This window comes from Eublepharis macularius, chromosome 17, assembly GCF_028583425.1.
Source record: "Eublepharis macularius isolate TG4126 chromosome 17, MPM_Emac_v1.0, whole genome shotgun sequence".
Classification (NCBI taxonomy): Eukaryota; Metazoa; Chordata; class Lepidosauria; order Squamata; family Eublepharidae; genus Eublepharis; species Eublepharis macularius.
Genome location: NC_072806.1, coordinates 38106648 through 38134216, shown reverse-complemented (window position 1 = coordinate 38134216; position 27569 = coordinate 38106648). Strand labels below are relative to the sequence as shown.

The window sequence follows — 27569 nt, the reverse complement described above, 5'->3', positions numbered from 1 at the left end:
AACCAACCTTCATTAGAGGTCCTGGTACAGATGCCTCATGGTCAGAAGCAAAGAGGATGGTAACTCAAAACAGGGCCTTTTCTGGAGTAGCATCTTGTCTTTGGAATGCTTTTCTGGTTGCTGCAGGTCGGGCACTGAGACTTTAAAGTATTTAGGTACCAGGATACATTTCTGTTGACACCATGATTAGTTCATATTATCTTTTGCTATATGAAGATTCCCGCTATGTAATTTTTGCATCATTTAATGTATCACATTAACACTTACGCATAGCTTCACCTCAGTTTCAGATTTCTACAGGTCAAATCCTATTGCACTGTTTACTGAATGAGGATATCCCATCCTGTTGCTGATTGTATTGACTTATTCTGTATTATCTGCCTTGAGTCCCAATGAGAAAGGAAGACTACAAATGATGTAAATAAATAAAAATCAATTACTTTTAACATGTTTTAGTGCTGAAATTGTGGCATGCAGGTTTAATAAATATTCTTTAGTGTTTATTTTTGTTTTCAATGGAAGTTGCCTTGAAACGCAAAGTAGAGAAATATTTAAATATAAATAAGCGTTGCCTCAAAATGTCTGAAAAGTTATCCAAAACTTTGTTGGGGGTCACAGAAGCTCTATGCTAATGCCTTTAATGATTACTCCTATAGATTATTTTAATAATTTAAGCATAGAAAAGGGGTAGCTGTGTTAATTTGTTGAAGCAACATAAACTTCACTGGCACCTTAAATACTAACAATACTTGTTTCAATAGGGGCTTTTAGTGACTCACAGCTCTTCAGGTATCAGAGGGAAGTATGCTTGGACTCACAAAAGCTCATATTGAACTAAATCTTAGTCTTTAAAGTACCACATAACTTTACCTCACAAAATGTATCCAAAACGTGGAGTCATCCAAAAGGTTTGCATAAGGAGGCTTGGGCAAACAGGTTCTATCTTAAATAGGGGAGGAGAGGGAAATCAAATAGTAATTTTTAAAACATCTTTCTCCTTTGACCTTGAAATAGCATTATGTTGACAATGTGGGAAATATTTGCCTCTCCCCTGTCCCCTGCTGCTAGTGTGAAGTGACTAGTCCCCATATCAGCTAGTGCTGCTGTTGGTATTTTTTCTTCTTCTGGTAGGTGGGTACCATTGGGTTTTAAAGAGAATACAAAAAAGAGGGATTCTGATTAAAGTAGTGAATCACTTCCAAGTTTTCTTAATTTGCAGGGATTACCTGCAAGTGCAATAGCTCCGATGGAGAATGAAGAGTGTCCTCTGCAGAGCGGCACATGGGATCTGGCCTTTGGGGGAGACGTCTGTGGATGTGTGATCCAGCACCAGCCATTTCAGCCAACACAATCATATTGAAACTGGGAACCAGGAGGAGACTGGCTTAATGAAATTTGTGGATGGCTACTTCTGTATTCTAGAGATGCTCAGGAAGATATGAGTAAGAAGAGGTTTAAGACAAAAGAGCAGAGAAGCCAAAGACCCTTCCCTCCCTCAGGTGCTTCTCCAGACTGTTTTTCCTAACGGGAATGTGGGCCAGCACTAATGGTGTAAGTACAAAAATTATCTTGCAAGTACAGTAATGCTCTAGGTACTGCAGCTCAACCCTTCCTCCTATGGCCATATAGGATCACCCTCTCTTATCTGTGGCTAATGGGCAAGTTGCATGTTACTTATTTCTTTAACATATTGGTTTAAAAATTCTTTTGCCCTGCCTTTATGCTGCAAAGCAGGACCCCAGGAGGCTTGCTATAAAAGTCATTGTCAACATACAGATAGTTTTAGGTGGGCAAACGTGATGATCCACAATAGAACAGCAGGAGTTGAGTCCAGTGGCACCTAAGAGCAGAACCACAAGTGACAAAAGGCACAGATTGGACACTTGTCAGCTTCCCTCAAGTTTTGATGGGAAATGTAGGCAGCTTGGCGGAATGTTGGACAAGTGACAGTTGAAAAGTCCATTGGACAGCAGTCAGAGAGCAAAGCTGTGAGACCAGGATGCCTACATTTCCCATCAAAACTTGAGGGAAGCTGACAAGTGTCCAATCTGTGCCTTTTGTCACTTGTGGTTCTGCTCTAAGAGACCAACAAAATGTTCAGGATATGCAGAGGTCATTTCGTAGAAAAAGAGCGGCAGGAACTCATTAGCATAACTCATTAGCATAACTCATTTGCATTTGCCACGCCCCTTGACATCACCTATCCTGGCTGTTTTGGACCCAATCCTGGCTATTCAGGGCCAAAATTGGGCCTAAAATGGCAAAAAGGGGCTGAAAATGGCCAAAAAGGGGCCCAAAATGGTCAGGATTGGGCTGCTGCTGAGTGAGAAAGTGATCCACCACCCGTCAGAGGCCCGATCCTGGTTATTTAGGGCCCAAATCCAGGCAGAAACAGGCCCCAAATGACCAAAAATCAGGTGGGCAGGGCCACCTGACATGTGACCTCTTTGGAGAACTGCCGGAACTGCGTTCCTGTGCGTTCCCCCTCGAAATGAGCCCTGAGGATATGAGGTTTTGAGAATCAGAACTCCCTTCTGAATCTCACTTTAGAAAGCTCGTAACTTAGCACCTTAGGGAAGGGGTTGGTTTTGCATTGGAGAGGGATGGGAAGAAATATCATAGAGACATAGAACTGGAAGGGTTAATGCAGGAAATTCACAGCTATCCCTCCCCCAGTGACCACTGCTCCATGCCCAGAGGAAGGCAACCCCCGCCCCTTGGATCACTGGCCAATCTGGCTTGGTGAAAAATTCTTCCTGACTCCAAAGTGGCAATTGGTATTACCCTGGGCGTATAAGAAAGGGCCGTGGGAGCCTAGCGCATCCCTTCATGCTCACCCCCTCATGATCCACCTAAGTTCACACTTACATCTCCCACACCCTGTAAATTGCTTATCTGCTGATCCCCTCATCTCTATTGGCAAGGTAAACACGAGTGCTTTAACACAGGCCAGGCCATTTGGGCTGGGGGAAATTTCCGCAAAAACAGTCCAAGTTAAATCCTCCCTCCCCCTCTGCTCCAGAGCACCCTCTTCTGCAGGCATTTTGCAGGGGAGTTGTGGGGGGGGGAGGTCATCTGGGATTCATTACATGTGGCTGCATTATGCTCTGCTGTTTGCCCCTCCCCCAAAAAAGGGAGATTTGAAGTAACGCTATGTAAAAAAAGTAGACTGAACATGCACAGAGTACCTTTCCTTCACCGCTCAGCAACTGCAGCTGCCAGTATACACATAAGAATCAAGGCTTCCTCCCGGGGAACTGTAGCAAATCCCTGCCTTCTCGTTTTGGAAATTATATACAGCTTTCGCTTCCCTTACCAGCAGTCTGAGAACACAGTGTAAAAAGGTCAGTCTCTGTTCCTTATTGTTGTGGACTTGGGGGGGGGGCTCTTATACCCCCTCCCACTATTTATTTTTTCCTCCCCCTGAACCTCCCCCACAGCAGCTTCCCTTTTCATGCCCCCTTATCTCCTTCTCGTTCACTAGCGAACCTGCCTTTATTTGCCACCCCCCCCCCCGTCTTCAGCTTTCGCTTTCCCTTTCCTTCCCCCAGCAGCCTCAGCTTAGGAAAAGTCTGGCCAAATTGCGTGGTGCTGGATCCAGTTGCACAATACTAAATGAGAGAGGCCAGGCCCAGGTGTACACTGGGGAATCTGCAAGGGGACCTCACAATTCCCTGTATTCCTTCCCCCACTATTCCCTCTTTCCCTCCTCCTGGCAGCCCCCATATTCTTATCTTTCCCTGCTTCCTTCTCCCCCCCACAATAACCTACCTACCTTTTATCTGCCCCCATCTTCAGCTACATTTATTATTTATTTACTTCATTAATAGTCCTCCTTTCTCCTGAATGGGAACCCTATAGGGTTGCCAAGTCCGCAAACCCTCGTGGTGGGAGGGGGGACCTTAAAGTAAGTGACTTGGTGGGGGCCAGATTTGGCCCTTACAAAGTGCAGGAACATGCCCGCTGCTGGGCATGATGGTGTCATTTCAGGAAGTGGCATTGCCATGCTTGCCAGAAGTGTGCCTACCAGGGCTTTTTTTCTGTGAAAAGAGGTGGTGGAACTCAGTGGGTTGCCCTGGGAGAAAATGGTCACATGGCTGGTGGCCCCGCCCCCTGATCTCCAGACAGGGGGGAGTTTAGATTGCCCTCCGCGCCGCTCTAGCAGTGCGGAGGGCAATCTCAACTCCCCTCTGTCTGGAGATCAGGGGGCGGGGCCACCAGCCATGTGACCATTTTCAAGAGGTTCCGGAACTCCGTTCCACCGCGTTCCAGCTGAAAAAAAGCCCTGGTGCCTACTGAGCGTGTGCCCAGGAGGGTTCTTGCCTCCTGGACATGTCTCCCCCTGCCCCTGGCCAGGAAAGCGGTGGCTGGGAGTGGGGGATCCTAGGACCCTAGCAGCGTACGTCACTTTCCTCTCCTCCATATTGTCATCACAAGAAGTCAGTGAAATAGGTTACCCAGGCACAGGTCACCCAGTGAGCTTCCATGGCAGAGTTGGGATTTGAGCCTAGATCTCACAGATCCTAGTCTGAAACACTCACCACTACACTAGGCTAGCTTTCATGGTGTGACTGCTGTTCAACAGGAGCACGCTGCCAGACCTGAGTGACTCACACAAATCACAGGCTAGCCAGGTGGCTGGGGTGTCTGGCTCTGAGGTTCTCCCTCAAAAGCCAAAGCAGCCTTGTAATGGCCCCTGGCCCCTCCCCCTGCCCTTTTCTGACAGAAATGAAGTCTTCGAGGCCAGCAAAACTATTGTGGTTGCCTAACAAAGCACAGGGAGGGCGTTTATTTCCTAAAGTTATAGGTTCTCCGTTTATCCTTCTGGGTTTTTTTTAAACACCCCAATATATTTGTTTTTAGATCCCCCATGGAAGTCTACAAGCCCTCCCCTCCTGTCTGCTCCCCAGTATCAGACCATCAGAGGCGTTCTGTTTCTGAACCCAGAAGCCCTTTCACTTAGCAAGGCCACAGGCCTCCTATGAGCATTCCGTGCATTGGTTCAGTAGGGGCAGTGAGCTCCACATGCCAACTACCCATTGTGTGAAGCGGGACTTCCTTTTGTCTGTCCTGTATCTACTGCCAATCAGTTTTGAGGGGTGACCCCTGAATTCTAGTATTATAGGAGAGGGGAAAAATTTTTCTCCGTCCACTTCCCCAGCACTGTGTATTATTATGAGCTCTTAACATGCCCCTTCTTCAATTGCCTTTTTTTCTAAACCAAAAAGCTCCAGAGGGTTTAGCTGCCCCACAGGTCAGGTGCACCCCCCCCCATTGTTTTGCTCACCCCCTTCTGGTCTTTTCCCAGCTTTTCAACATACTTTTTCAGACAGGGCAATCAGAACTGTAGACAGTATTCCAAATGCAGCCGCACCAGTTGGGGCTTGTATAAACCCATTACTATACTGCCAGTAGAACGTTAAGCTGGCAAGACGGCTTGTCAAATGATTTTGTTGAGGTTCAAGAATGTGTATTGGATCACCTCTATAAATGTTTGTTAGCGCTCTTAAAGAATTCTAAGAAGTTGTTGAGGATGAAATGAGGTTTTCAGAAGACACGCTGATTCCCCTTCAGGAAGATTCATTCTTCAATAAGTTTACAGATTCTGTAAATTTACCAAGGGTGGCCTAATCTGTGTATAAACTGTCTACCCCCAGACCCTTTTTTAAAAGAAATATCAGTGTGACATGTGACTATTATACAGTCCTCTGGCACAGAGGTTAATGCCAATAACAAATTACATATATTAGTTACAAGTTCAGTAATTTCATGTTTGAGCTCGTCAGTTCTAGAATTTCTTCTTTGGACACTCCTATTTGAGCCAGTATTTTACACATCATCACTGAAAAATCTGATTCAGGGCAGGTATCTGTCCAATGTCCTCTACAGTGAAAACAGCCACAAAGAAGTGGTTCAGGTTGTCTGCAAACTCCCTGTCTTCCTTCAGCAATCTTCAGCCAACTTTGCCAGTGAATGATCTGACAACTCATCAATACTTTTTAAAAAGAGGGGGAAGAGAAACTGGGGAGAAGAAACATAGAACACATGCTGTACTGGAAGGATAGTTATGTAGATTGTCAAGATGGCAGTTGTGCCCACCCTCCAATCCCACCCCGCCCCGTCATTGCCATGTTCCGGAAGCACAGCCAGGCTAGTTTTGTTGTAGCTCAGGAAACTAACATCGACACCTTTGGGGGCAAGGAACAGAGAAGCATGCCCCCCCTCAGGTTTCCACTATTCCTGTCTCCAGTGGGAACTCTTCATGCTTCGGGCAGGGGAAGGCAGCTTGGGGATGGAGCCAGTGGAGTAGAAGCATAAAAGTGTGTTCCATGAGCAAAATTATATTCATTTAAATCCAAACCATAATAATTTACAATTAGTACTTCCCCCACTCCAAATCTGCCAGTAAAGACAGCCCTAGCTGCAAATATGTCTAACTCCTGGGTTTCTGTAAGTTGTGCAGTTCTTAGGCTGCAAACTTAAGTGGACTTCCTAGGGTGTAAGCCACATCCAGCTCAGTGGGGTTTTCTTCTGAGTAAGCATGGACAGGATTGACATTTTAAAAGATTAAAGTATTATGGGCATGAGATTTTGTAGTCTAAATCATCAGAAACTTAAAATCCCCATAATATCTATTGCTTACTTTGCTAAGTATTGCTTACTAGTTGTTGTTGTTATTAATAACAATAATATTTGAGAATTAGGTGATGGGCACATGAAAAAGCTTGTGATTTTGTTTTGTTTTGTTTCCTTGCTAGTTACATCTGTGCAGTGCTTTTCAGCCAAGGTTTGGTTCCCAAGGCAGTTTCCGACAATTAAAATCCACCTCAGATACAACAATTGTTGTTGTTAAGCTGTTGGCATTACATTGTGCCAAGGAGGCACTAAATGTTAACAATCTTGTTTTCAGTGCCAGTTGCCATCTCTGGAGTGCATGGATTGAATGTTAGCGTACCCGTGGGCAGGTGCAGAGTGCCTCTCCCTATAAACCCGTAAAAGAAACTGCGATTGGTGAGGTCTTTCGGTTCAGATTTCGGATATATGACGGCCTTAGCCAACCATATGCTGTGTGTGCGCTGCCTTACTGTGCTGTTGCAAGAATGACCGAGGCAACGTCAAGAGCTTTAAACTGAGAACGTTCTGTAGAAAGGCTACGTTGTTGTTATCAAACTGCAGAAACCCAAACACCAAAGGAAGTGGAGGGGAAGGATAGCCTACCTTTAAACCTGTAGAGGATGGGTTGAAATCCCAGTGGGGGTATAATTATTTGAGTAAATAAATAAAATTATCATAGTACTGCGGACATAACAATAAGACTGTTCAAAATGGGTAGCTGTGTTAGTCTGTCTGTAGCAGTACACAAGAGCAAGAGTCCAGTAGTGCCTATAAGACTCACAATATTTGTGGTAGGATATGAGCTTTCATGAGTCACAGCTCACTTCTTCAGATACAGTGTGAGTCCATCTGTCCTTATATAGAGTGATTTCAGATGCCAAATGACAACAGCAGGTAAATGGCAATAGCTGGGGAATGACAATAGCAGGCGCAATTGAATAGGGTGAGGTATGTAGATGGGTGGTGAGTGTGGAGAAATCAGCACCTGTAATGAGACAGAAAGCCTAGGTCTTGATTCAATCCAGGTTGGTTACATTGTCAAGCCAATTGTCATTTGCCTGATATTCGGCAAGATAGCTGTATCTGAAGAAGTGAGCTGTGACTCACAAAAGCTCATACCCTACCACAAATTGTGTTAAGTCTTATAGATGCTACTGGACTCTTGCTCTTTTCTACTGAAACCGTTCAAAATGTTTACTTATTTCGGTATTTATCCCTCCAACAGGGACCCAACTTGGCTTCCTACAGGTTCTCCCCCCTCCCCTTTCATCCTTCCCACAACAACCCGGAGAGGTAGATCAAGATAGGTAGATACCTTTGTCTGCAGCAGTAGAAAAGAGTCCAGTAGCACCTTATAAAACTGAGAAAATTTGGGGAGAGCAGGAACTTCACTGCTCACTTCTTCAGTATCTGAAGTGAGCTGTGACTCCCGGGAAGCTCCTTCCCTACCACCAATTGTGTTAGCCTAATAGGTGCAACTGGGCTCTTGCTCTTTTCTACTGAGACTGTTCAAAATGTTGTTTAACTTATTTAGGCATTCATTCCTTGCTTTTCTCTCCACAGGTTCTGCCCTCCTGCCCTTCATCCTCCCCACAACTCCTCTGTCTGTCTGTAGCAGCAGAAAAGAGTCCAGGTGCACCTTGAAGACTAGCAGAATTTGGGGAAGGGTCGGCGCTTTCGGATTTTGCCCGCCCCTGAGGCCGCGGAGGCGCGGGGTGCGCGGCCGGCCGGCCGGAGGCAGCGCGTCCCCCCCCCCCCCGCCCTGCGGGAGCTCGGCGGCGCGCGAGGCCAGGGGGCGGGGCTTCGCGGCCGGGGCGTGACGTCGTCCGGCGGGCTGCTCGGCGTCCCGGAGCCCCGCCCCGCGCGCTGGGAGGGAGGGAGGGGGGAGGGAGGCTGGCTGGCCGCGGAGGGAGGATGGCTGGGAGGGGGCGGGCGCGGGGGGCGGGGGAGGAGGAGGAGGAGGGCCGGGAGGAAGCCGCGCGGCGCCGAGCCCAGCCGAGCCGAGCCCACGTGTGAGGAGGCTCCGGCCGCTGCCCGGCTTCTCTCGCGCGCTGCCCTCAGCCAGCCCGAGGGAGGGAGCGAGGCAGGCAGGCAGGCGGGGCGGGGGGCGCGCGGCGGGGGGCGCTCCCGCTCGGCTCGCCACTCGCCTTCTCCGCAGCCATGGAGGCGGACGGCGGCCAGGCGGGCTCCGGGAGCCCCAACGACGCGCAGCACGACCCGGGGTAAGTTGGGCGCCCGCCGCCGCCGCCGCCGCCGCGCCCTCGCCTCAGCGCCCCTCACGGATGGGCCCGGGGGGGGGAGGGGCGGCCGGCCGGCCGGCGCCGGAGTGGCCCACCTGGGGGGCCGAGCCGGGCGCCCCCCTCGCCCGCCCGCCCCGGCCCCGCCGCCGCCTCCGGCCGCCCCCCCTCCCCCCGGCCCCGCCGCGCGCTTCCTTTTCGCTTTTGTAAGTTACACGTCAAAATGGCCGATCTGACATCTGGGCTTAACTCTGTTGTGTTTTCTTCTTCCAGCAAAATGTTTATCGGCGGCCTGAGTTGGCAGACCTCCCCAGGTAAGGGGCGCCGGCGGGCGGGCGGGCGGGAGGGAAGGGAGGAAGGGGGGCGCCGCGGCTCCCACTCCCCGGCCGGCCGGCCCGGCCTCCTTTGTGGCTCTTTGTTGCCACCCCAGGTCAGTTTCCTCGGCCCCCCCAGCGCCCCCCCCCCCGGCCGCCGCCACTCACTCTCCTCCCGAGAGAGCCGCACTCGCCGCCGGGCTGGCCTGGCACCGGGTCGGGGAGATGAGCGCTTCCCTCCATGGAGCAGATCCTTTTCTTGAGTCCTCTATTCGACCTTAAATTTGCGTGCGCGCACTTTTAAAGGGGGGGGGGTGAGGAAAAGCAAAGTGGCGTCTCATGGTTGCCACCCTCTCCTTCCCCGTCTTCTTGGAAAGCAAATCCAATGTTGGTATTTTTGTTTTCCAGTGGCTGAAATTTTGCTTTTGTTTCCTTTCCTTATCTTTTTCTGGCCCCCTTTCTGGCCCCCATCTTCTTTCATGGTCTCTCTCTTTTTCCCCCCCTACCCACAGATAACCTTAGAGATTATTTTAGCAAATTTGGAGACATTAGAGAATGTATGGTGATGCGAGACCCAACTACAAAACGTTCCAGGTAAACCATCTTGCTTTTTTGAAATCAAAGTTTTCCTTAATGTAGACAGCTCTTGTATGTGTGGTCTTGAAAGTGTGACCTCCCCCCCCCCCCCAGTCTATACCGAGTGTCAGCAAATAGAGTAAGAATTGCTGGGAGTGAATATCCTTTTAAAGAATAACTTTTCTGGTTGAAGTTCAGTTTCTTATTTATCAATGTTGACATTGACAGGGGTTCTTTGAGGGGGGGGGGCAGAAACTTATTCTTACCCTTTTAAAGTCTCTTTGGCTTTCTTAATGAGTAGTCACATCCCATTAGTTCTTTTCTTCTATTTAAAAGAGGGATGGGTTGAAGGTGAAAATGTGGAAAGGGGTGGGGTTGGGGAGAGTGTCGGAAAAACTGCTTGTGGGTTTACCCTTTCCCCCCCCCCCTTTGAGTCTTACTTTTAAGCGGGAGAGATTTAGTAGCGTGAAGAGAGGAATTATAATTGAGAGTGAAACTGTTTATCTTGTATTTCTGTCCATTTTTTCAGTGTCTCGTTGCTTTTCCTTTTTCCACCGGCTTTTGTCTCTCTTTTTCAGAGGCTTTGGTTTCGTTACATTTGCAGATCCGGCAAGTGTAGATAAAGTATTAGCTCAACCCCATCATGAATTAGATTCCAAGACGGTATGTTACATGACGCGTTTTGCTCGTTTTCTGTGTTTTAATTCTCCTTTATTTCTTACGGTATTGTGACTATGACAGGCTTATTTAAAGAGACAGTGTCCTTTTTTGTTTAGTTTGCTTAAAATGCAAGGGTGCTTTTTTTTTAATCAGTTAACTGTTTTGAAGAAACACTAGGCTTTTGTTGAGCCTGAAAGCTCATTCTGGCTTTATGCAACTTAAAAACAATTTGGTAAAATGTTTACTAACTTGGCAGATCCCCGAAAAACACCCCCCAAATCATGGTGCCTTTTTTCACCCAGTCACATCTTGAGCTACTAATTTTGCATAATGATTATGTACACAGTTTCAGAGGAGTGTGTAGGGACTGTCGGCAAGCTACTACGTTTCTTTATAAGACAGAAGTGCTGCATTCAATCAGAACCTTCTACAAAAGTTAGGAGTTTTAATCTAGCACAGAAATATTTCCCCCCTTTTTTATCCCCCTGCCCTGTTGCAGTCATTTATGGGCGAAAAATATTTTTTAGAACTGACAAGAAAGAAATGGTGTGAGTAGGATGAGAAGGAACCTTCAAGACTGAAGGGTAGAAGGGGTATGTCCAGTGGTAGCGGCTTGCCTTTCGTGCTGACTGTTTTCAAAAGTTGTTGCCCCGTGCTGAAATGCTTGGAGAGTTTGCTCTGACTGGGGGTGGGTGGGAAGTGCATCAGTTTTCTATCACTCTCAGATCCTAAAATAAGAAGTTTTTCTAAGATTCTAAAAAGAGATTTGTGTCCAATTAACTTTCCTTTCATTAATAAGCTTTGGGCAAACTTTTTTAATCAAAGGACGTTCGTAGAGGTCATCTGTTCTTCTGCAATGCGTTGGGGGCACATCTTTTCAAGGAGACGAAATCTGATGCAGCTGCCAGTGTACTTATGAAATCAGCTATTTTAATGAGTTTTTAAAAAGCATATTCCAGTTTGTAAAAATGTATGTGTTTTCATTCAAACACAAGATATTTTTAACGCTACTAAGATCTGCTTTATATTGAACGTTTTAAAAGCAATAGGCCAGAAACCGATCTGGGATTTACATTTTTATTTCCCACTGTCCATCATGAAGCAGGTGGAATTTGGGGGGGGGTTATTAATTTAATTTATAAATTCTGCCGGGCTTGTCTGAGCATGTACCCTGTGCTCGAACATTTCTTAATGATTTGATTTGGTGGGTGGGGGGGCGATGAGGTGAGGTGGTGAGAGACCAGTTCATATGATTCTGTAGTGTTACAGAGAGAGAGGCTGTACATTTTTATGTCTTAGCAATAAGTAATAACTCAGGCAGGAAAAACAATCTGTTTTGTCACGTGAAAAATTCCATCCAAGTTCTGGGAAAGAAGTTAACTATTTTAGTTGCACTCTTACCCACTTAATGAGAATGAATATCCATCTGTTAATAATATATATATTCAGTGCCATTAACATACAGGGCATACAATAGAGAGCAGAGAGGAGGCAAATCTGTCCTGTCCCAGGGGATTACAATTTTTTTTTTTAAAAATCTGATAGTGGGAAAACTAACAAAGGGAGGGAGAGAAGAGGGTCCGAAGGGGATCAATATAACTCTGTGTATACTTAAGCTTTGTTCCCATGGTAACTTTCTTGTGGGGTGGGGAGGACAGTGCTAGGATATTGGTGGAGGAATGCCTGCATTATTTTGATTTATGATGTCATCAAGGAAGAGAAAATGACCTTTGTTAGATCATGAGGTGGCACACTCTCGGGCTTCAGGTGGCTTGAGAATGTTGGTGTTGGGCCCCTCTTTTTTTTTTGTTGTTTTTGAGATCTTTTGTTCCAGAGTATAAAGCTCAGACAAATATCCACCTATTAGCCACTGATTGTAGACCTCTGATAGTTTCTTGTCATTCAGCATTGCCTAGCATTTGACTCTGTTTCAACGTTCAGCACAGGAAGCAGCTCGGTTGGGTTTTGACATGGAAGGCGTTGCATTAAAAGCTTGGTCTAGGTAATGGCCATTCATATCAGAAATAGTACTATTATTATAGTCATTTCCTAGAGGACTTGTAGATACAGTAAGTAGCATTATATCTAACCAACTAATTATTTTTTTTAGTAGACCTTATTTTTCTGTTGGCTTTTTTTGGTCTTTAATAGTTGACAGGGATGCACAACAGGTATGAATTTGCCATGTTGATCACAGGTTAGGCTGAAAAAATGCCATGGGCTTTAAAGCATTGCTTTTGATTTGGAGAAAGTTGCAGCCTTGCCCCTGCAAAGAACACCCATCTTTGTTGATTCCGGACTTCTCATATTGTATATCATGCTTTAGAACTGGAAGGCTTACCTAACTCCTCTCTGCCAGTGGAAAATCACAAAAACAACATTGTGGGAATTTGGTTCAGGTTCACTGGGCTGTTTCTCTCGCCACTGCCTTAGTTTTCTACTTTTAAAAAGCAACAATTAAACCTTTTTTGAGAGTTTGTAGAACAATTGTATGCCTGTCAACTCTGTAGCAACTCGCCCCCAAAAGACTTTTTGGGCAACTTAATGGAAAATCTACACCTGTTGTGTTTCTCTGGTAGACAAGAACCTAGCCAGTGCTGAATACATATGTAGATAATGTTAATCTCTATGAAAGGGTTGGCTCTGTAGATGAAGAATTTGAGTTCTCACTTTTTCTCTGCTTTGTAAACTATACAGTAGCATGTAATCACTCATTTCTCAGGTATTTGATTTTCTTAAATGTTCTTTCTCATACATGAAGGGAATGGTGTTGCGTACCAGCAGAAGGCTGGTTCTTGAACAAAAAGCAACTTGAAAATATCTTCTGTTGCACAAGCAACAAGTGCAGATTTTCTTAAACCACAAAAGCAATTCTGATGTCATCAGTCAGCTGAGCAAAAGTGTTTTTTCTTCTTCTTCTGAGTTTAAAAGTTAACAATTGAATCCTGGCTTGCAAAGAGAAGGCAGACTTTACAAGGGTGACCCCATCGTACAAGCAATCTGCAATAATTGCATGCAAAAATTACTTCTCACATTCTGTAAACCTTAGAAAAAGGGTTCTCACCCCAACCACTTGGAACATGTTCATAATGGCTATGATAAGCTGTTTTGTAAACCACCTGTGACAAAATGTGGATGTCCTCTACTGCCCTGTTCCATCCTTGAAAAAAGAAATTTGCCACTCAGATGGTTAGAAAGATACTTCAGGTGGGTGCAGGATTTATTTATGTAAAGCAATTCCAAAATATTTCGGTTGATGTCCATGTGGTAGAATCGAGATTTGTATTTCTTAGTCCCCTACCCATATTGGGTAGCTACATTTAATGTGGAACTTGCATTTAAATGAGTTAGAATTGCAGGTATTGGAAGGGTATTTCCTCAGCTTTTTCTTGAATTTCGTACATGACAAATCTTAATTTTTGTGTCTGTGGCACAAATGTTATCATTAATATTAAATGTTTGGTTTGGGTTAGAGTTTGTTTGAATACTCATACATACAATAAAAAATGCAGATAGCCCCCCAAAACTTAACAGATTAAGCAATTTTAAACACAGCTAGACCTGCCTTATATGGATGGTTCCTTTTCACAGAAAGTTAGCATTGATCTTCCAAGATAACGACTTCTGTGTTCTGCTCCTGCATTTTTAAATGCCTGTTTGCAGTTGGGTGACTGTTAAAAGCTAAATCAGGAATGCAGTTGAAAACGTGCTTTTTTTGTGGACCATTTAGCTGAAATTTCACTAAACTGGTAAATGCTATTATTAATCTAATGAGGAAACATAACCACTCCCCAAAACAAACAGAAGATACTAATGCCATGAAGATGGCGTGTTTGAAATTTAAAAAGAGTTCGTAGTTTCTTTCTATAAAATTATTTAAAAACAAACAAATCTCCAGTTATGCCTGGTCTGGCATCCAAGATTTCATGCCAGGTTTGGCCGTGGAGCTTCAGGATAGGCTTCGAAGACCCAGTTTCGCAGTTTGTCATGAATAGCTTCTATAACGTATTGGTTCACCTTCTGTTAATTCTCCCTCTTTAGCTTTGGTACCAATTAGTTGCTCTCAAAAGATTCCCCCAACCTGAGAAATGAGGGATTAATCATTCAATGTATATATTTTTCCTCTTTTGCCTTTCCATGGAAAACATGCAAGTTATATTGCTTTCCTTTTTCCTCCCTTGCAGATTGATCCTAAAGTTGCGTTTCCCCGACGAGCTCAACCTAAGGTAAGAAGCAAGGCTCAATAATGGGCTTTTCGGTGCATAGATGGTCTTGTTATTGCTGGGCAGTTCACGTTTTGAAAGGAGTTGAGGGGGTGGCCGCAGCAAGAAATGTGCAATGGAGACTTTTTAAGGCTTGGAATACCTGTTGTCTTAAAAGGCCTTCTCAATCACAGAACTGCTTTGTATGAAATAATGCTCGCCTCAAGTATAACCACCTCCTGGTGCACTCTTCTGTAATTGTGTGTCTGGTTGAAGAAGCCTGTAGGGGTTTTCTATCCCCCAGCCCTCTGATCTAAATAACCATAGATTGCTGTGTTGAAGAGCTGTGATATATTGACAGCGCTAAGGATTTCTTGTTTGTCTGGGGCAGTGAACTTTCCAGGAAGATGGAGAGGGGAGATTCTCTCCTGTTTTGTTGACTGGTGTGTGTGTGTGTGTGTGTGTGTGTGTGTGAGAGAGAGAGAGAGAGAGAGAGAGTTACTCCCCCCCCCCCGTGCCTTCTGTTCATCTTGTGCATAACTTTTTCTGAGAAGTGTTAGTGCTCTTGATGAGCTTTGGAGTAGGCAAGCCTCTGGCTGCTGTTTGGAAGATCTGCACTCTTCCGCGAGCTTGGGAATGTCCAGGGAAGAAGCATTGAAACAAAGAGCCTTAAGTATGATTGGATAAGTGACCTGTTCTTTTTTTAGGACTGCCTCGTTGTAATGCGTTAGGTTTCTTGCAAGGACATGTCGGTCTTGTTCAAAGGAGCTTTTGTATGAATGCTTGCCTCCGAAACATATCCAGTACACCATGGCTGCTGGAAGGCCAACTTTCGGAGTTGGCTGTAGGTGTTAGTCCACTGCTGCTGCTCTCTACTTTGAAGTGGAGGAAACGCTTTCAGTGCAGCTCAGCACGTTGGGTTCCCTCCGCCTCCTTTCCAAAATGCTTGCTGAAATTGTTCTTCTAAACTAGAACGGGAACATCTAGCACAAATGGCACATCCCCTCGAGTGTTCTCAACAGTTTGGACTAATTGATTCTGTCCACTCTGCTTAGTCTTGCTCTTTTCTTTCCATTGGGGAATGGAAGGGGGAGGGGCGGGTTTGCGATTTCCGCTGGCAAGAAGGCATGGGAAAACTTTTCTGGTGATCGGTTTGGTTAGGAATAAAAAGCAAGGGGAAAAATGGGTCTAATGAATTGGGCAGGGAACCATAGGCGTGAAGTGGTTAGTATGAATTGGAGTACAGGAGTAGTTTTGGCACCGTCTGCTTTCAAAAAGCCATATGCAAACACACCCAGACTTAATTTCTTAGAATTTATGTGCACAGGCAGTGAATGATCTGGCTTGTTTACTAGAGTCCAGCTAGCTAGCCCAGTATGCTATGAAGTTTCTACAGACTTCTCTTTGACTGTCCCCCGCCCCCCCCCCCTTTGGATTCAGAGAATCTCGGCTACAATACCTCTGATGCCTGTGGTTTCCAAAACTACTTTTCTGCCCATTTGTTTTGCTGTACTGCCCGTTTGTTAAGGAGAGTGCCTGTGGAGGCACAAACCAACAAGCAAATAGGTGTCAAAATGGATCGGGAGAAAGACTGGTCTGTCCTGAAGTAGTTCTTGCAGTAAGCTAATATTCTGCATGTGAACCTTTAACAATTATTGTACCACAAAGTTAAATTTGAAAGGTACACCGAGGGGAGTAATAGAAACTTCATGTTCTGTAGTTCTGTAGAAAAATAATTGAGAATCATTTGGGTGGAAAATTAATACAAAAACGTTGTAAATTTTAAAAAGTAGTAGAAGTAAGCTGCCTTCACCCTGCTGATGTTGTGTTTTAGAACGAAATGGATGCAGTTGGAGTAACAGTGAAGGGAACCTAAAAGTTGTGGCAACCCAGTTTCCCGGCCCTATTAAAAATGTTCTCATAGATGATAATATTTTTGACCTCACTTTTGACATCACTTTTCCTAATATAGCTTATAAAGAGCTGGTGGCAAAGGTAGCTGGAGTATTTATACATTTTTAAAAACTTGGTTGCCTTACTGTTGAATCACATGTGCAAGCCAAATTAACTGCGAGGATTTCTTGACTGAGCAAGTTTCAGTTGAATAACCCTGATAGTCCGTAGTAGTAGAACAAAATTCAAGTCCAGTCGCATCTTAAAAGGCAGTATGGTTTTCCAGGGGATAAGCTTTCATGAGTCAAGTCAGCTTTGAATCCTGAGAACTTATACCCTAGAAAGTTTTGTTGGTCTTTAAGGTGCTACTGGACTCAGATTTTGATTAAGTATAACAACTGAGCAAAATCAGTTGCATTGATAAATAGCTGCACAAAAGCCAGGCTGAACAAACATGTTTATTTCAGCCTTCTAAACACAACAATAGATTGCTTGTCAGACTTCCTTGCGGGGGGGGGGGGGGGACATAGCACAGGTGAGACACTAGAGTCGCTGCCCTGTGTTCCTGCAGTCTGAAGTTCCCAAAGGGCAGATTAATCTGCCAGGTGGACTGATATGGGAGGAGAAGCCATTAGAAGGAATTGTTTTGCCAGTTCATCTACCTCCTTTCTGCAGAGTGGTTTTAAACAATTCCTACATTCAGGCAATCAAACAATCCCTGCCTGATCCCAATGTGAACCTCAGAAGTCCTTAGACTTGCATACTTTCTTCCTCCCTCTGGTCATACCAAACCGAGACAGAAGATTTGCTGGGACGCATTACAAATTTTGATTTGTTTTCTGCTTACAAACCCAGCTCTCTCCGAGAAAGGATTAAACTGTTACTTAGAATCCTGATTTGAAAACAAGAAACAAACCGCAATAGAGAACATATCTGATTGGGACATCCCAACAAATTGCAACTTGTTTCCGACTGGGAGGCGTAGGAGAGAGGGTGCAAGCCCCAGTGTTCCAGAAGCTTGTTCTTGGACGCATCAAACACATGGTTTGCTAGGTTTTTTTAATGCAGCCGATGAACTGGACAGGCTATTTGCCCCAAAGCAGCTATTACCTGGCATTTGTATAACTCTCTTTAAGGGCATGCTATGTGTTTTCTTAAAAAGCATCTTTGTCGTTGACATTTATGAACAATGGTGTGCAAAAACTGCTGGACTATATGGTTTTTATTTTTTGTTTAGTTTTTTTGAGTTCAAGCCACTGGCCCAGCTGACTTTAATGTAAAATGCCATTTACTTGTTTGAGGTTAATTCTTTTGCCTGCCCTTCCTTCCTATATTGTTTGTTAAAGGATCACGAATGCATTCTTTCCTGTGTGGGTTTTTGCTCCAATTTGCTCTGAAGCTTTGGATTTGTAGTTTTGGGGTGCCTCAGTGTTTACCATCCTTGTGCAATGTATTGTCCTAGATTTCTCAGGGCTATGGATTGGGGTAAAAGAATTTAATATTATGAGATTGTGCCAGGTTAGACAGATCGCATTGGAGAAACATGCAAACATGTAGATTGTGTATTCTTGCATGGTGTGTGCTGTTGTAAGCATAGCAACAATTAAAACTCTTTGGCCCAGAGAGAAAGGGATAGATGTATCATGTTCTCATAGCAGATTTTTGGTGTTGCTGCTTGAGTTTTTAGAACAGGGTTTGCCAAAATGGTAGCACTGTATTCAAGTTCTGTGTGAATTCTGCTGATCCAATTTAAGTAAAAGGGCACAATCAAGCCAAACTTAAGCACTTATTAAGGAATGACTCCCCAATGGAGATAAAGTGTGGGGTTGAATGCTTTTTGAAACCAGTGGAAGTGGAAACTGTGGCCTATAAATAGGCATTTGCCATAGTTTGAGTCTTTGCTTATAAAAGTATCTGCTCCCCCCCCCCCACTCAATTGCCTTCAGTTCTCTGTAACATGCAGGATAGTCTGCAGTAATTTTTGCAGAGTTTATAATATATCTACTTTTTTTTTTTTTGGCTTGCACTGACTTGTCAATAGCTTGACACAGAATATTTTGTAAGGCTTAGACCGCGCGCTTTAAAGGCTGTAGTGACACGAGGATTTCTGATCATGCAAACAACTTAAATCCTGCTTATTTAGGATTTTATTTTTCCCTTAGTGAATGTCTCAAAGGTGCAAGGAAAATATTAAAGCGTGTGTCTGCTTCTTGCTTCAGCAATGTGGTCTCTCCAGGTGGAAAGCTCCCAAGTTTGTTCTGCACCTGCCTTTCGGGTTAGTCTTTGCTTATTAATCCATTGTGACTTGGCAAGATTTGTGTTTTTCATAAAGGGCTTACAGTAGGAAGGATGTATTTTTTAAAAAAAAGGGTATTGGAGAGAAGAAGGTAAAATGGAATTAATGTTAGTGCCAGTACAATAATTCCTGCTGCCTAACTGAAGCAGGGGTGAGTGGGTGCGTTTGAAAGTGTGTATTTTAATATCAGCTTTCTGACTCAGGCCTCTGAACCAGCTAACAACGCCCCCCCCCCATCCCTGTTTAATAATTGTTTCTTGTAAATATGCAACTGTCTTTAACTAGATATCCTTGATATGACCTGGTGTGACAGCTGCACTCATCTGAGCAAGGCCTTCTGAAGGTGTTATCCTGTAAATGGATAGGATCAACAGTTTAGCAGGGCATTTTCTGTGGTGGCTTCCACCTGGTGCAATGACCTGCCTGAGAAGGTCAAGAAGGCTCCCACACGTAAAATGAAATGATTCAGGATGGACTTTTAACAAACATTTTACAACATTTTGTAAAGGGAATTAAAGTTGTAGTTTACTGCACCATCTTCTAATCCTTGCCTTCCAGTTTCTGCCCCAGTTCTTGTGTGTATTTTCATTGCAGTGTTTTCTAAATTTGCAGTGTGCCTTCAGGCTCAGCAAGAATGGCGGACTATACAGTAAATAACATAAAATAGTTGGATCTATTGAAATTAATGCTAGTCATCCAGTGTCTTCATGGATGTGAGCAAACAGCCTGGCTTGACCCCCTCAAGTCTGTCCAAGTTATCCCCTGTCTCCTGGGATCTTTAAGGATGCAGCTTTGTTGGTGCGTGTTTGTAATGAGACAGTAACAAATGTATAGTAGAGGAATATTTTGGAGTGATTTTCTCTCCTGATTCTTGGTCTCTCAGGGCTGGTGATGAGGCTTGGGCCTCTGAGGCTTTCGGCCCTGCAAGAGGCCTACAGCCAAACAGGTGAGTGTGCTCCACCTGCTTCCACCAGGAATGGGCAATCTCACCAAGGCCTCTGGCAAGATCTCCCATTTGCTTCTGGGACTGATGCCTGGAGGAGGGAGTTGTGGGGAGTGGAGCATGAATGTTGTGTTCCTTTGACCTTTCACTGGTGACAATTGTGCCCTATCGTTGAGAAAGTACTGTGCTGTCCTCTCTGGGTTAGGAATGTACATGCTTGCATGTACTTTTGGGTGGGGGGGGAGAGACCACAGGGGCACTCCAAAAATTGGACCCAGCCCTAATATCAAGGCTTTTTTGAATTGCTGAGGGAAGGTGTTACAGTTTTACAGTTTTTCTGGCCCTGTTGCATTCATTCTGCGTACACTTTTCTCTTCTCACAGTTCTCTTCTTCAGATGCATCTGAAGAAGAGAACTGATTCTCGAAAGCTTATGCTACAGTAAAGTTGGTTAGTCTTAAAGGTGCTACTGGACTCTTTTCTATTTCAGCTTCTCAAAGTAGCTCTTCAGTAGCAAAAGCGTTTAATAATCATGCTAACATGGAAATCTTGAGCTAGAACATACACATGGAAGAACAAAGACCAAATCTGTTCATTTGTATTTCTCCTTTTTGGACTAGCATTTATGATTTGGAACCAAAAGAGGACATCATAATAACTGCACTTATATACCTCTCTTCTAGACAAATTAGTGCCCCACTCAGAGCGCTGTTATTATTATTCCTACAGTACAGCTGGGGAGCTGGGGCTGAGAGGAGTGGCTTATCCAAGGCCACCTACTGTGCTCATGGCAGTAGTGCTGATTCCCAGTCCAACAACTTAACTACTATGCTACAGCACTAACTAGGTGAATTGTGCTAGTCTTGTAAAATGTTGGAGTGTGTGTGTGTGTGTGTGTTTTGTTTTCTTTGTGTTTCCCTCTAAAAATGGTTGCAGAATTACAGACCTCTTCCTCTTCGAGAAGAAACAAGTCTGTGACCTCCTCTGTCTGTGTGCGCGCGCGTGTGGTGTGTGCCCGTGCTTTAAACCAAGATCGGCTTTTATGCCTCATCCATCAATATGACTGCTGTTGGAATTTTTCAGTAGCTTCATAATCCACTTTCTCTGTTCTGATTGGATGAACTAGAGAAAAGAAGCTGCTAATGTCGCAGATTGCAGCTTTTGCTGCTGTGATGAGGCTTCCTACTGGGTAGGGTGAGCAGGCCTGGTTTTGTGCTGGTTAAGTTGAGGAATGCACTGGTATAAACTGGTGGCTGGGGTCCTGGTTTGGTCCTCCAGATGTTTCCTATCAAGCTCCTGATGCAGCTGTTGATCTTAAAGGTAGCAGCTGTATCTCAGTGCTAGAGAGCTAGCGTGGTGCAGCAGTTAGTGTTGGAGACCCAAGGACAAATCCTATCTGATCTTCATCACACTGGGAATATGTGAATGAGTGTGGGTGGGTGGACAGAACGCCTTGAGAGAAAGGGCAGGATAAAAATGTATACCTATCTTAGGTTATGTAATAAGTTCTAACAATCCATATCCCTGTTATCTCTGTTATGAGGTCTTGGGGGACAGGTGTTGGGATAAATATTTCTTGGCTCACAACCTTGGAGAACTGCTACCTGTTAGAGTAGATGATACTGAACTTGATGGAACAATGGTCTCTTGGTATAAGGGAGATGCACATATCCTCATGTGCCTCTATCTTTCTTCCAGCCAAAGGGCTCTTAAATTTGCACCTCTTCTCTCCCCTTCCCTCTCCTGATATGAACAGTAGAAGAGGCTTTCGTCCCTGTCTGAGTCTAGTTACAAACTAATGGAAATGAGCAGCTGTGGGTGCAGTTTGTAAAAGCCTGTGCTGCAGTTTCCTCTGGAGAAGCTGAGCCCTTTGGCTAGAAGATGAGCCTTTTGGCTTTTTCTTGGTTCATGTGCCAGAGACTCAATGCTGCTGATCTTTTCAGTTTTTCTTCTGCTCAGAATGTGGCCCTGTTTAAACTAGGCAAAAAATGCTAACCGGAGAGGCCTGAAGTATAGCTCTCATGTTGTTTAGTCTTTTTAGAGAAAATCTTACGATACATTGATTTATCATTTTGTGTGATTTGTCGTGATCATTGCTGGTTTGGAGGAAAGAGTGGGTGGAAAAGAGAGGACACTTTCTGCATTAAGATTAATTCCGTGTGTGTGTGGTCATCGTGGTGTCCAGTGTTGGAACGGGCAGATGATTTATGTGTGGCTACTCATTTTTGTGTTTTCATTTCCTCTTAAAAATGCCTGCCAAGCTCTGTCTGACAGGACCTCAGGATCTGCTCCCTCACATGCTGGCCTTTTGGCCGCTTGGGTGTAGGGCAGAAGAGAGCAGAGAGGCGGCCATTTGGGTAATGCCCTTCCCGACTTCTTTCTGCTTCCCAGCTTTCCGAGCCTAGCTGTCTACCCAGGCACTCAGCCGTTATCAGCCCCCGGGGTAGGTCTGCTAATGACTGATCTGAAACCATCAAATTCATTTATTTGTCACTGCCAGTGACAGCCCAGTTAATGATAATAGATTCTTTTTTTAGCTTGTTGCCTTGTCTCTTGCTCTGTGCACCCCCCTCCCCACAGCATGGTATACTGAGAATCATCACTACTGAGAAAACGCAGGTCTTATTTTTAGGAGAGCGGTTAGAAATAGCGCAAAACAGCTTGCGTCTTTTGCGAAGGGGAGTGGAATCAACATTGCTTGTCTCTCTGATTCCCCCCCCCCCTTAATCTATATGATTTTCTGATTTTGGCATTCTCCTGGTACTTTTCAGGACAAGTTAGTGTGAAACTGCTAGCTGTGTGGTAGCCCTGGGAAAAGCACTTTGCAGATGCTCCATGTTGCTGGCTTCCAGCCCTCTGCCAGCTGGTATTGCGTCTCTGGTGACGTGCCCAGGATTCATCTTTGAGTGTGGTTGGGAAGTGCTGGAAGAGAGAAGCTGAACAGGCTGGGTCTTGCGCATGGCACCGGTGGATACACACCATCGGCTGGCTCTGAGCAAGGCACTGGGGCTTGCAGGGCTTTTAAGCAACTGCTGTGGCCCTGTGCATGGGTTCTTGCTGCTTTCTTTAAAAACGCCGTGGACATGGGCACGAGCCTGCCTAAGATATAGAGATTCTAAATGATTCAGAACCTGCTGTGCAGGCTTTCTATAGAATGCCCCCTCCATCAAGTAGTAAAGGAAAATTGGATCCAGTAATTTCTGAAGTGATGTAAAGCCTCTGTAGTGCTTATGAGTCTCTTGATTTGCTGTCATTTGTTTATTTTTTTCATTTTAATTATTGGTCTCCCACCCGACATGCTGCTGCTATTTGTTTTCTGATATGGTTATTGCTGCTTTTGCAGAATTCAAGTGTATTTGATATTAATGCTTATTATTTTCTCTTGTGAGCCACCTTGAGTTGCTGAAAGGCAGTAGTAGAAACAAACTTAGCCTCTGTGAATGCTGCCGGAATTCTGCCCTCTAGCTCAATAGCAGTGGCTTGGGATTCTTGGGCACAGAAATCTTTTTGCTGACCTCTGTTCCCTGAGATTCTTTTAACTGCATGTGGCAGGAACTGAATTTGGGATCTTCTGCATACCAAGCAGGTGCTGTGCTGTTGAGCCTCTTCCCTAGATAGATAAAAAGCTGTGGGGGTGGGGACAGCTGCTTTGAGCAACATGGCCATCTCTCACTAGTCTTTCAGTCTCCACTTCATTTTTTTCCGCACTGCCATCAAGTTGCCAAAAATTGAGTTCTGTGGTGCATTAAATGTGGGTTGGGTTGCAAACTGGGCATGTGATGAAGCAATTATCTGGCTCTTGGCTGTGTGCTGAACTCTGCTCGGATCCACTCCACTTGCATTCCTGACATATAAATTTGGTTTTGTGAATTGCCCCCTGGTGCTTCTGTTGGCAGCCTGCTAGACAAACCTAAGCGTCTGTCAGTTTAAAATCTTACGCAGTCAAAAATGGCTTTCTTGTTGGCTGTGTGAGTGGAGCAGGCCAGTGCTGGAGGAGAAAATTAGTAATCTAGCTGCCCGCCCTCCCACCTCCCGGCCGTCTTCCTTGGGAAGATCTTGTTCAGAAAGAAGAGGAAGTCCTTGAAAGAACAAGCACGCTGTAGGCAGAGTATACTTTGCACCTTTGCATTGGACCATGGCATGAATCATTTTAAAGGTGAATCATCCGTGTGGTGTTCTTTCCTAGTTTCGGAGCCTTGGCTTTTAAACTGAAGTTGCTAACTGGTATCTTGAATGCCTATAGAAATCAATCAGTCAATTACCTTTATTGGCATTAGTAATAATAATAGTCTACAGTCAGAGATAAAGACCAAAGTCTAATAAATAATAAGGGCCTATAGAAATCTTCTTTTAGAGGTGATCCTTTAAAAAATTAGCAGATTTGCGGTGGGTGTGCTTAAAGAGGCGTAGGAAGGCTGTTCAAGGAGGCATCAACTCCTCCTGAATGTCCCCTGTGTACTACTTATTTCAAAATAATCTCCTGGCTTTCTGCCACTTTAGTCCCTCAAGTGAGCTTGCAAATATATTTCACAGCATTGTTTCCAGTCCTAGCAATGAAGGGCTTCCACCAGCCTCTAATGAACTAGTAGATGCTTCTGCGTTCCTCCTGATGTCTGTATTGAAGGGCCAAACCCAGTGACTGGTGGCCTTTCGTGGCTGCCCCCTCCAGTGATATGGTCGTGGTTCTTCCCCCGGGCAAGGGGCTTGGTGGTGGCTGTCATCCAGGGCTCTGCTGCGAGTGCCAGAGGTGGTTCTGGCTTGCTGGAGGGGGATGGTGTGTCAAAGACGGCCGTTTCGAGAATTGCCCACTTCTCCCAGGCTAGTCCAGTAATGACAGTATGCGGGTGAGAGCCGCTTCATCCATATGCTTTCCCCGCCTGCAGAGCAGGGGCACTTAGTCCCTCCTTGTTTGGACTGAATGGAGAATTCCAGCCTGTCCCTTTCCCTGACCAAGTCAAGGTCTTTCTTGCACTTGCACAGATTGTCAGTGCCGACAGCCTGTGAAGTAACTCACTGTGTCTCCACCCTCCCAGCAATTCATCTTGGTCGTTGTGTGTACTTTTCCTAGGAATTCGCTCTGCGCTTGGACAAGGGTGGTGGTAGTCAGTGCTGAGGCATCTGTCTTAATGACGTCCTAGGTAGTGCACTGTTTTTCTTGACTTAGGGAGGTGGTTACGAAATGAGTTTGCAAACCTTTCCGCTCAGTCCAGTTCATTCCTAACCTTTAGTAAACTAAATCCTGGCTTCAGCTCTGTGATGCAGCAGGAGAGTCCATGTGTAGGATGGCATCCCCGCCCCCCAGTGGTGCTTTCCAGTCATCTTGAGGACTGGTGCCGTAATATTTATTTTAGTTGATTAAATCATCTTTCTGTTGCCTTTCCACTCTATTAGGGCACTCAGCACAACTAGCCATTGCTAATAGCCCAATAAAATGTTAAAATATTAGGAAGCATAGCAAATAAATAGTAATAATAATACAAAATTGCAAATCAAAAGATAGAACAGACAAATATACCATTAAAGTGTAAGCAAAATCATTAATTGCTACTTCAGTCAATGGTTGGATCGTATTCACAGTAGGATCTAGTTTTCTCTGAAGGAACAGAAGAGAAATGGAATTGGCTGAAAGCTGTGTAGCAGATCCCCACCACCAGTGGGGATTCAGTAATTACTGAATGGGTTGTGTTAAATTTGGTCGCTTTGAGGGAGCTGATCAGCTGAGTACTATATAAAAATCCTCCTGCTCAACTAATGGATCTGACGATTTGAAAAAAGCTCTCAGCCAGAGATGGTACAATCATATATGACCTGTGGCTCCTCATAATTTTTCTCTCTTGAAATTTTGTGATTTGAACTTCTCTTTAATTGTAGAGTTTTAATGCAGCCTCTTCTGCCCCTTGCCACACCCCGCCCCCCTTGGTGTATGGGATCTTTCCAGGGGAGTGCTCACCAGCAAAAACCCTACTGCATAACTTCTCAGCCCACCTTGTCTTTTTGTTTCTGATTTGCACTGAACCACACAACCAAGGCATGCTTCCTTCGGGGTCTGGTGTTCACATTTATCATTGGTGCTAGAGATCTGGTGTGCGCTCACACTCATTAAATGCAGTACTAGGTGGTTCTCAGCTGAAGATGTACAATTGTCTCTGCAGCAAATTGTCTGGCTTGAGATACATAACAGAAGCAGCCTCCGTCCCTCAGATGCTTGATCTGTGAAGTCTGTTTTGTACATTCAGTGATGAAACGATGAACGTGTGCGTGCAAAAGCACGGCCATCTTTCCACATCAGCTTGATGGCCCCTCCGTCACCCTGCATGGATTAGGCGGAGGCTGTAGAGTGTGCTTGACGGGAAGGGGCCATGACTCACATGCTTTTCACACATAAGACCCCAGGTCCAGTCCCCAGTTAAAGGATCTTGGGTTGCAGGTGTTGGAGAATGACTTTTGGGACCCTGCAAAGCTGCTACCAGTCAATATAGAAGATACCAAACTCGATGGACCGATGATCTGATTCTGTGTAAGTCAGCTTTGTATGTTCACCTCATGTTGTAGGAAAGGCTCGCTAGGAGTGGGCACGTTGTCCTATAGAGAAGGTTGTCTAAATACTTTTCAAATACTATGGTAGAGTTTTGGGGAATGTTGTGTATTTTTCATCATACGGCTTGAACCCAGTTCTCTGAAGAATTGGATGCCCCTTTCTGAACATACTCTTCGTTGGGAAGGAGCCCTGCATGCAGTTTGTGTCTGTGTACCTTTACTTTTTGTGGATGCAGCACATGTATTTATACACAAACACATACATGCACCATGCCCTTCTCTGAGTGGGCCTGTTGGAAAGTTGTTGTCCTACTATGCCCCTGCAGCGTGTCTGTTGTGCTTTATGTTCTTTGAGATGCACCTGAAGTCTGACTCTTCAGAGCTTTATGTTTTCTTCAGCATCAACAAGCACTAAGAAAGGAAACACAGAGAACGTTCTTGCTCCTAGCTCGATAGAACAGGCAGCCTAACTCTGCCTTTTTTAACAGCTGCTTCTACTGGTACAGTTTCCCAAAGCTGGCAATAAGAAATTGTTTCATTTGATTTTGTTTAAAAAATATCTGAGCATTTATTGGCTCTGTTGTATTTGGAAGTTTCTCACCCCTCAGAACATGTACTGATGCTGTTATGCTGTAAGTAAAAATATCGTTGGAGGCTGGAACCCACACCTGAATCCAAACAGGTTGCACTGGCACTCCTGCTTACTGTTCCCAGGGGCGAGAATTGTGGCCCATGTGCTTAACAGAAGTGCCGTGGAGCATGCTTGTGTCTAGCTGAATGTTTGATATAGCGCTCAGTGAGTATAAGCACCATGGTCTTGGGCAATCTACATTCAGTGCAAATCTTTGGGAAAGGCTTTCTTTTAAAAAAATGAAAAGCAGCGTAAGGTGTTGGTAACTTTGAATGGTGAGAAGGGGCTGTGTTAACCCTTTGCTTGGCAGTTATTTTTCTACTCTGAGGCTCCTTCTGTAGCTTCCAGATTGGATGTTCACCCTTGCAAAACAGCTGCTCTACCCAACATATTGCTGTTGAAATGGAAGGCTCACAAATTTCTTCCTTATTTTTTTTTTAAAAACCCAACAGGCACAACTGCCCTGTTCACCCTTTCCTCTCAGTGGGACATACAGCACTGCTGTTCTCCTACCAGGGAAGGGGAAGCAGGATAGCGGTGTCCTTTGGTCAACAGGAGGTTATATAAGAGCCAGGCTTTCTCAGGTTTTTTGGCAGATCAGCTGCAGGACATGTGCCACAGCTTAACTCTGAGCCAGCACTTGGCTCTAGTGCCTGTTGTAAATGG

The 27569-nt window shown here is 44.9% G+C and overlaps 1 protein-coding gene across 8 annotated transcripts in view; it reads left to right on the top strand.

The window, feature by feature from the left end:
* Positions 1 to 8604: 8604 nt before the first annotated feature.
* The window catches only part of MSI2 (musashi RNA binding protein 2), a 568931-nt gene continuing 549966 nt past the window's right edge, over positions 8605 to 27569 (top strand). For all 8 annotated transcript variants that reach the window (XM_055001131.1, XM_055001129.1, XM_055001127.1 and 5 more), the window contains exons 1-5: positions 8605 to 8837; positions 9126 to 9166; positions 9679 to 9760; positions 10321 to 10405; positions 14587 to 14628. In XM_055001131.1, coding sequence (XP_054857106.1) covers positions 8776 to 8837; positions 9126 to 9166; positions 9679 to 9760; positions 10321 to 10405; positions 14587 to 14628 — 312 coding nt within the window. In that variant the 5' untranslated portion in view covers positions 8605 to 8775. The remainder of the gene's footprint in view (positions 8838 to 9125; positions 9167 to 9678; positions 9761 to 10320; positions 10406 to 14586; positions 14629 to 27569) is intronic.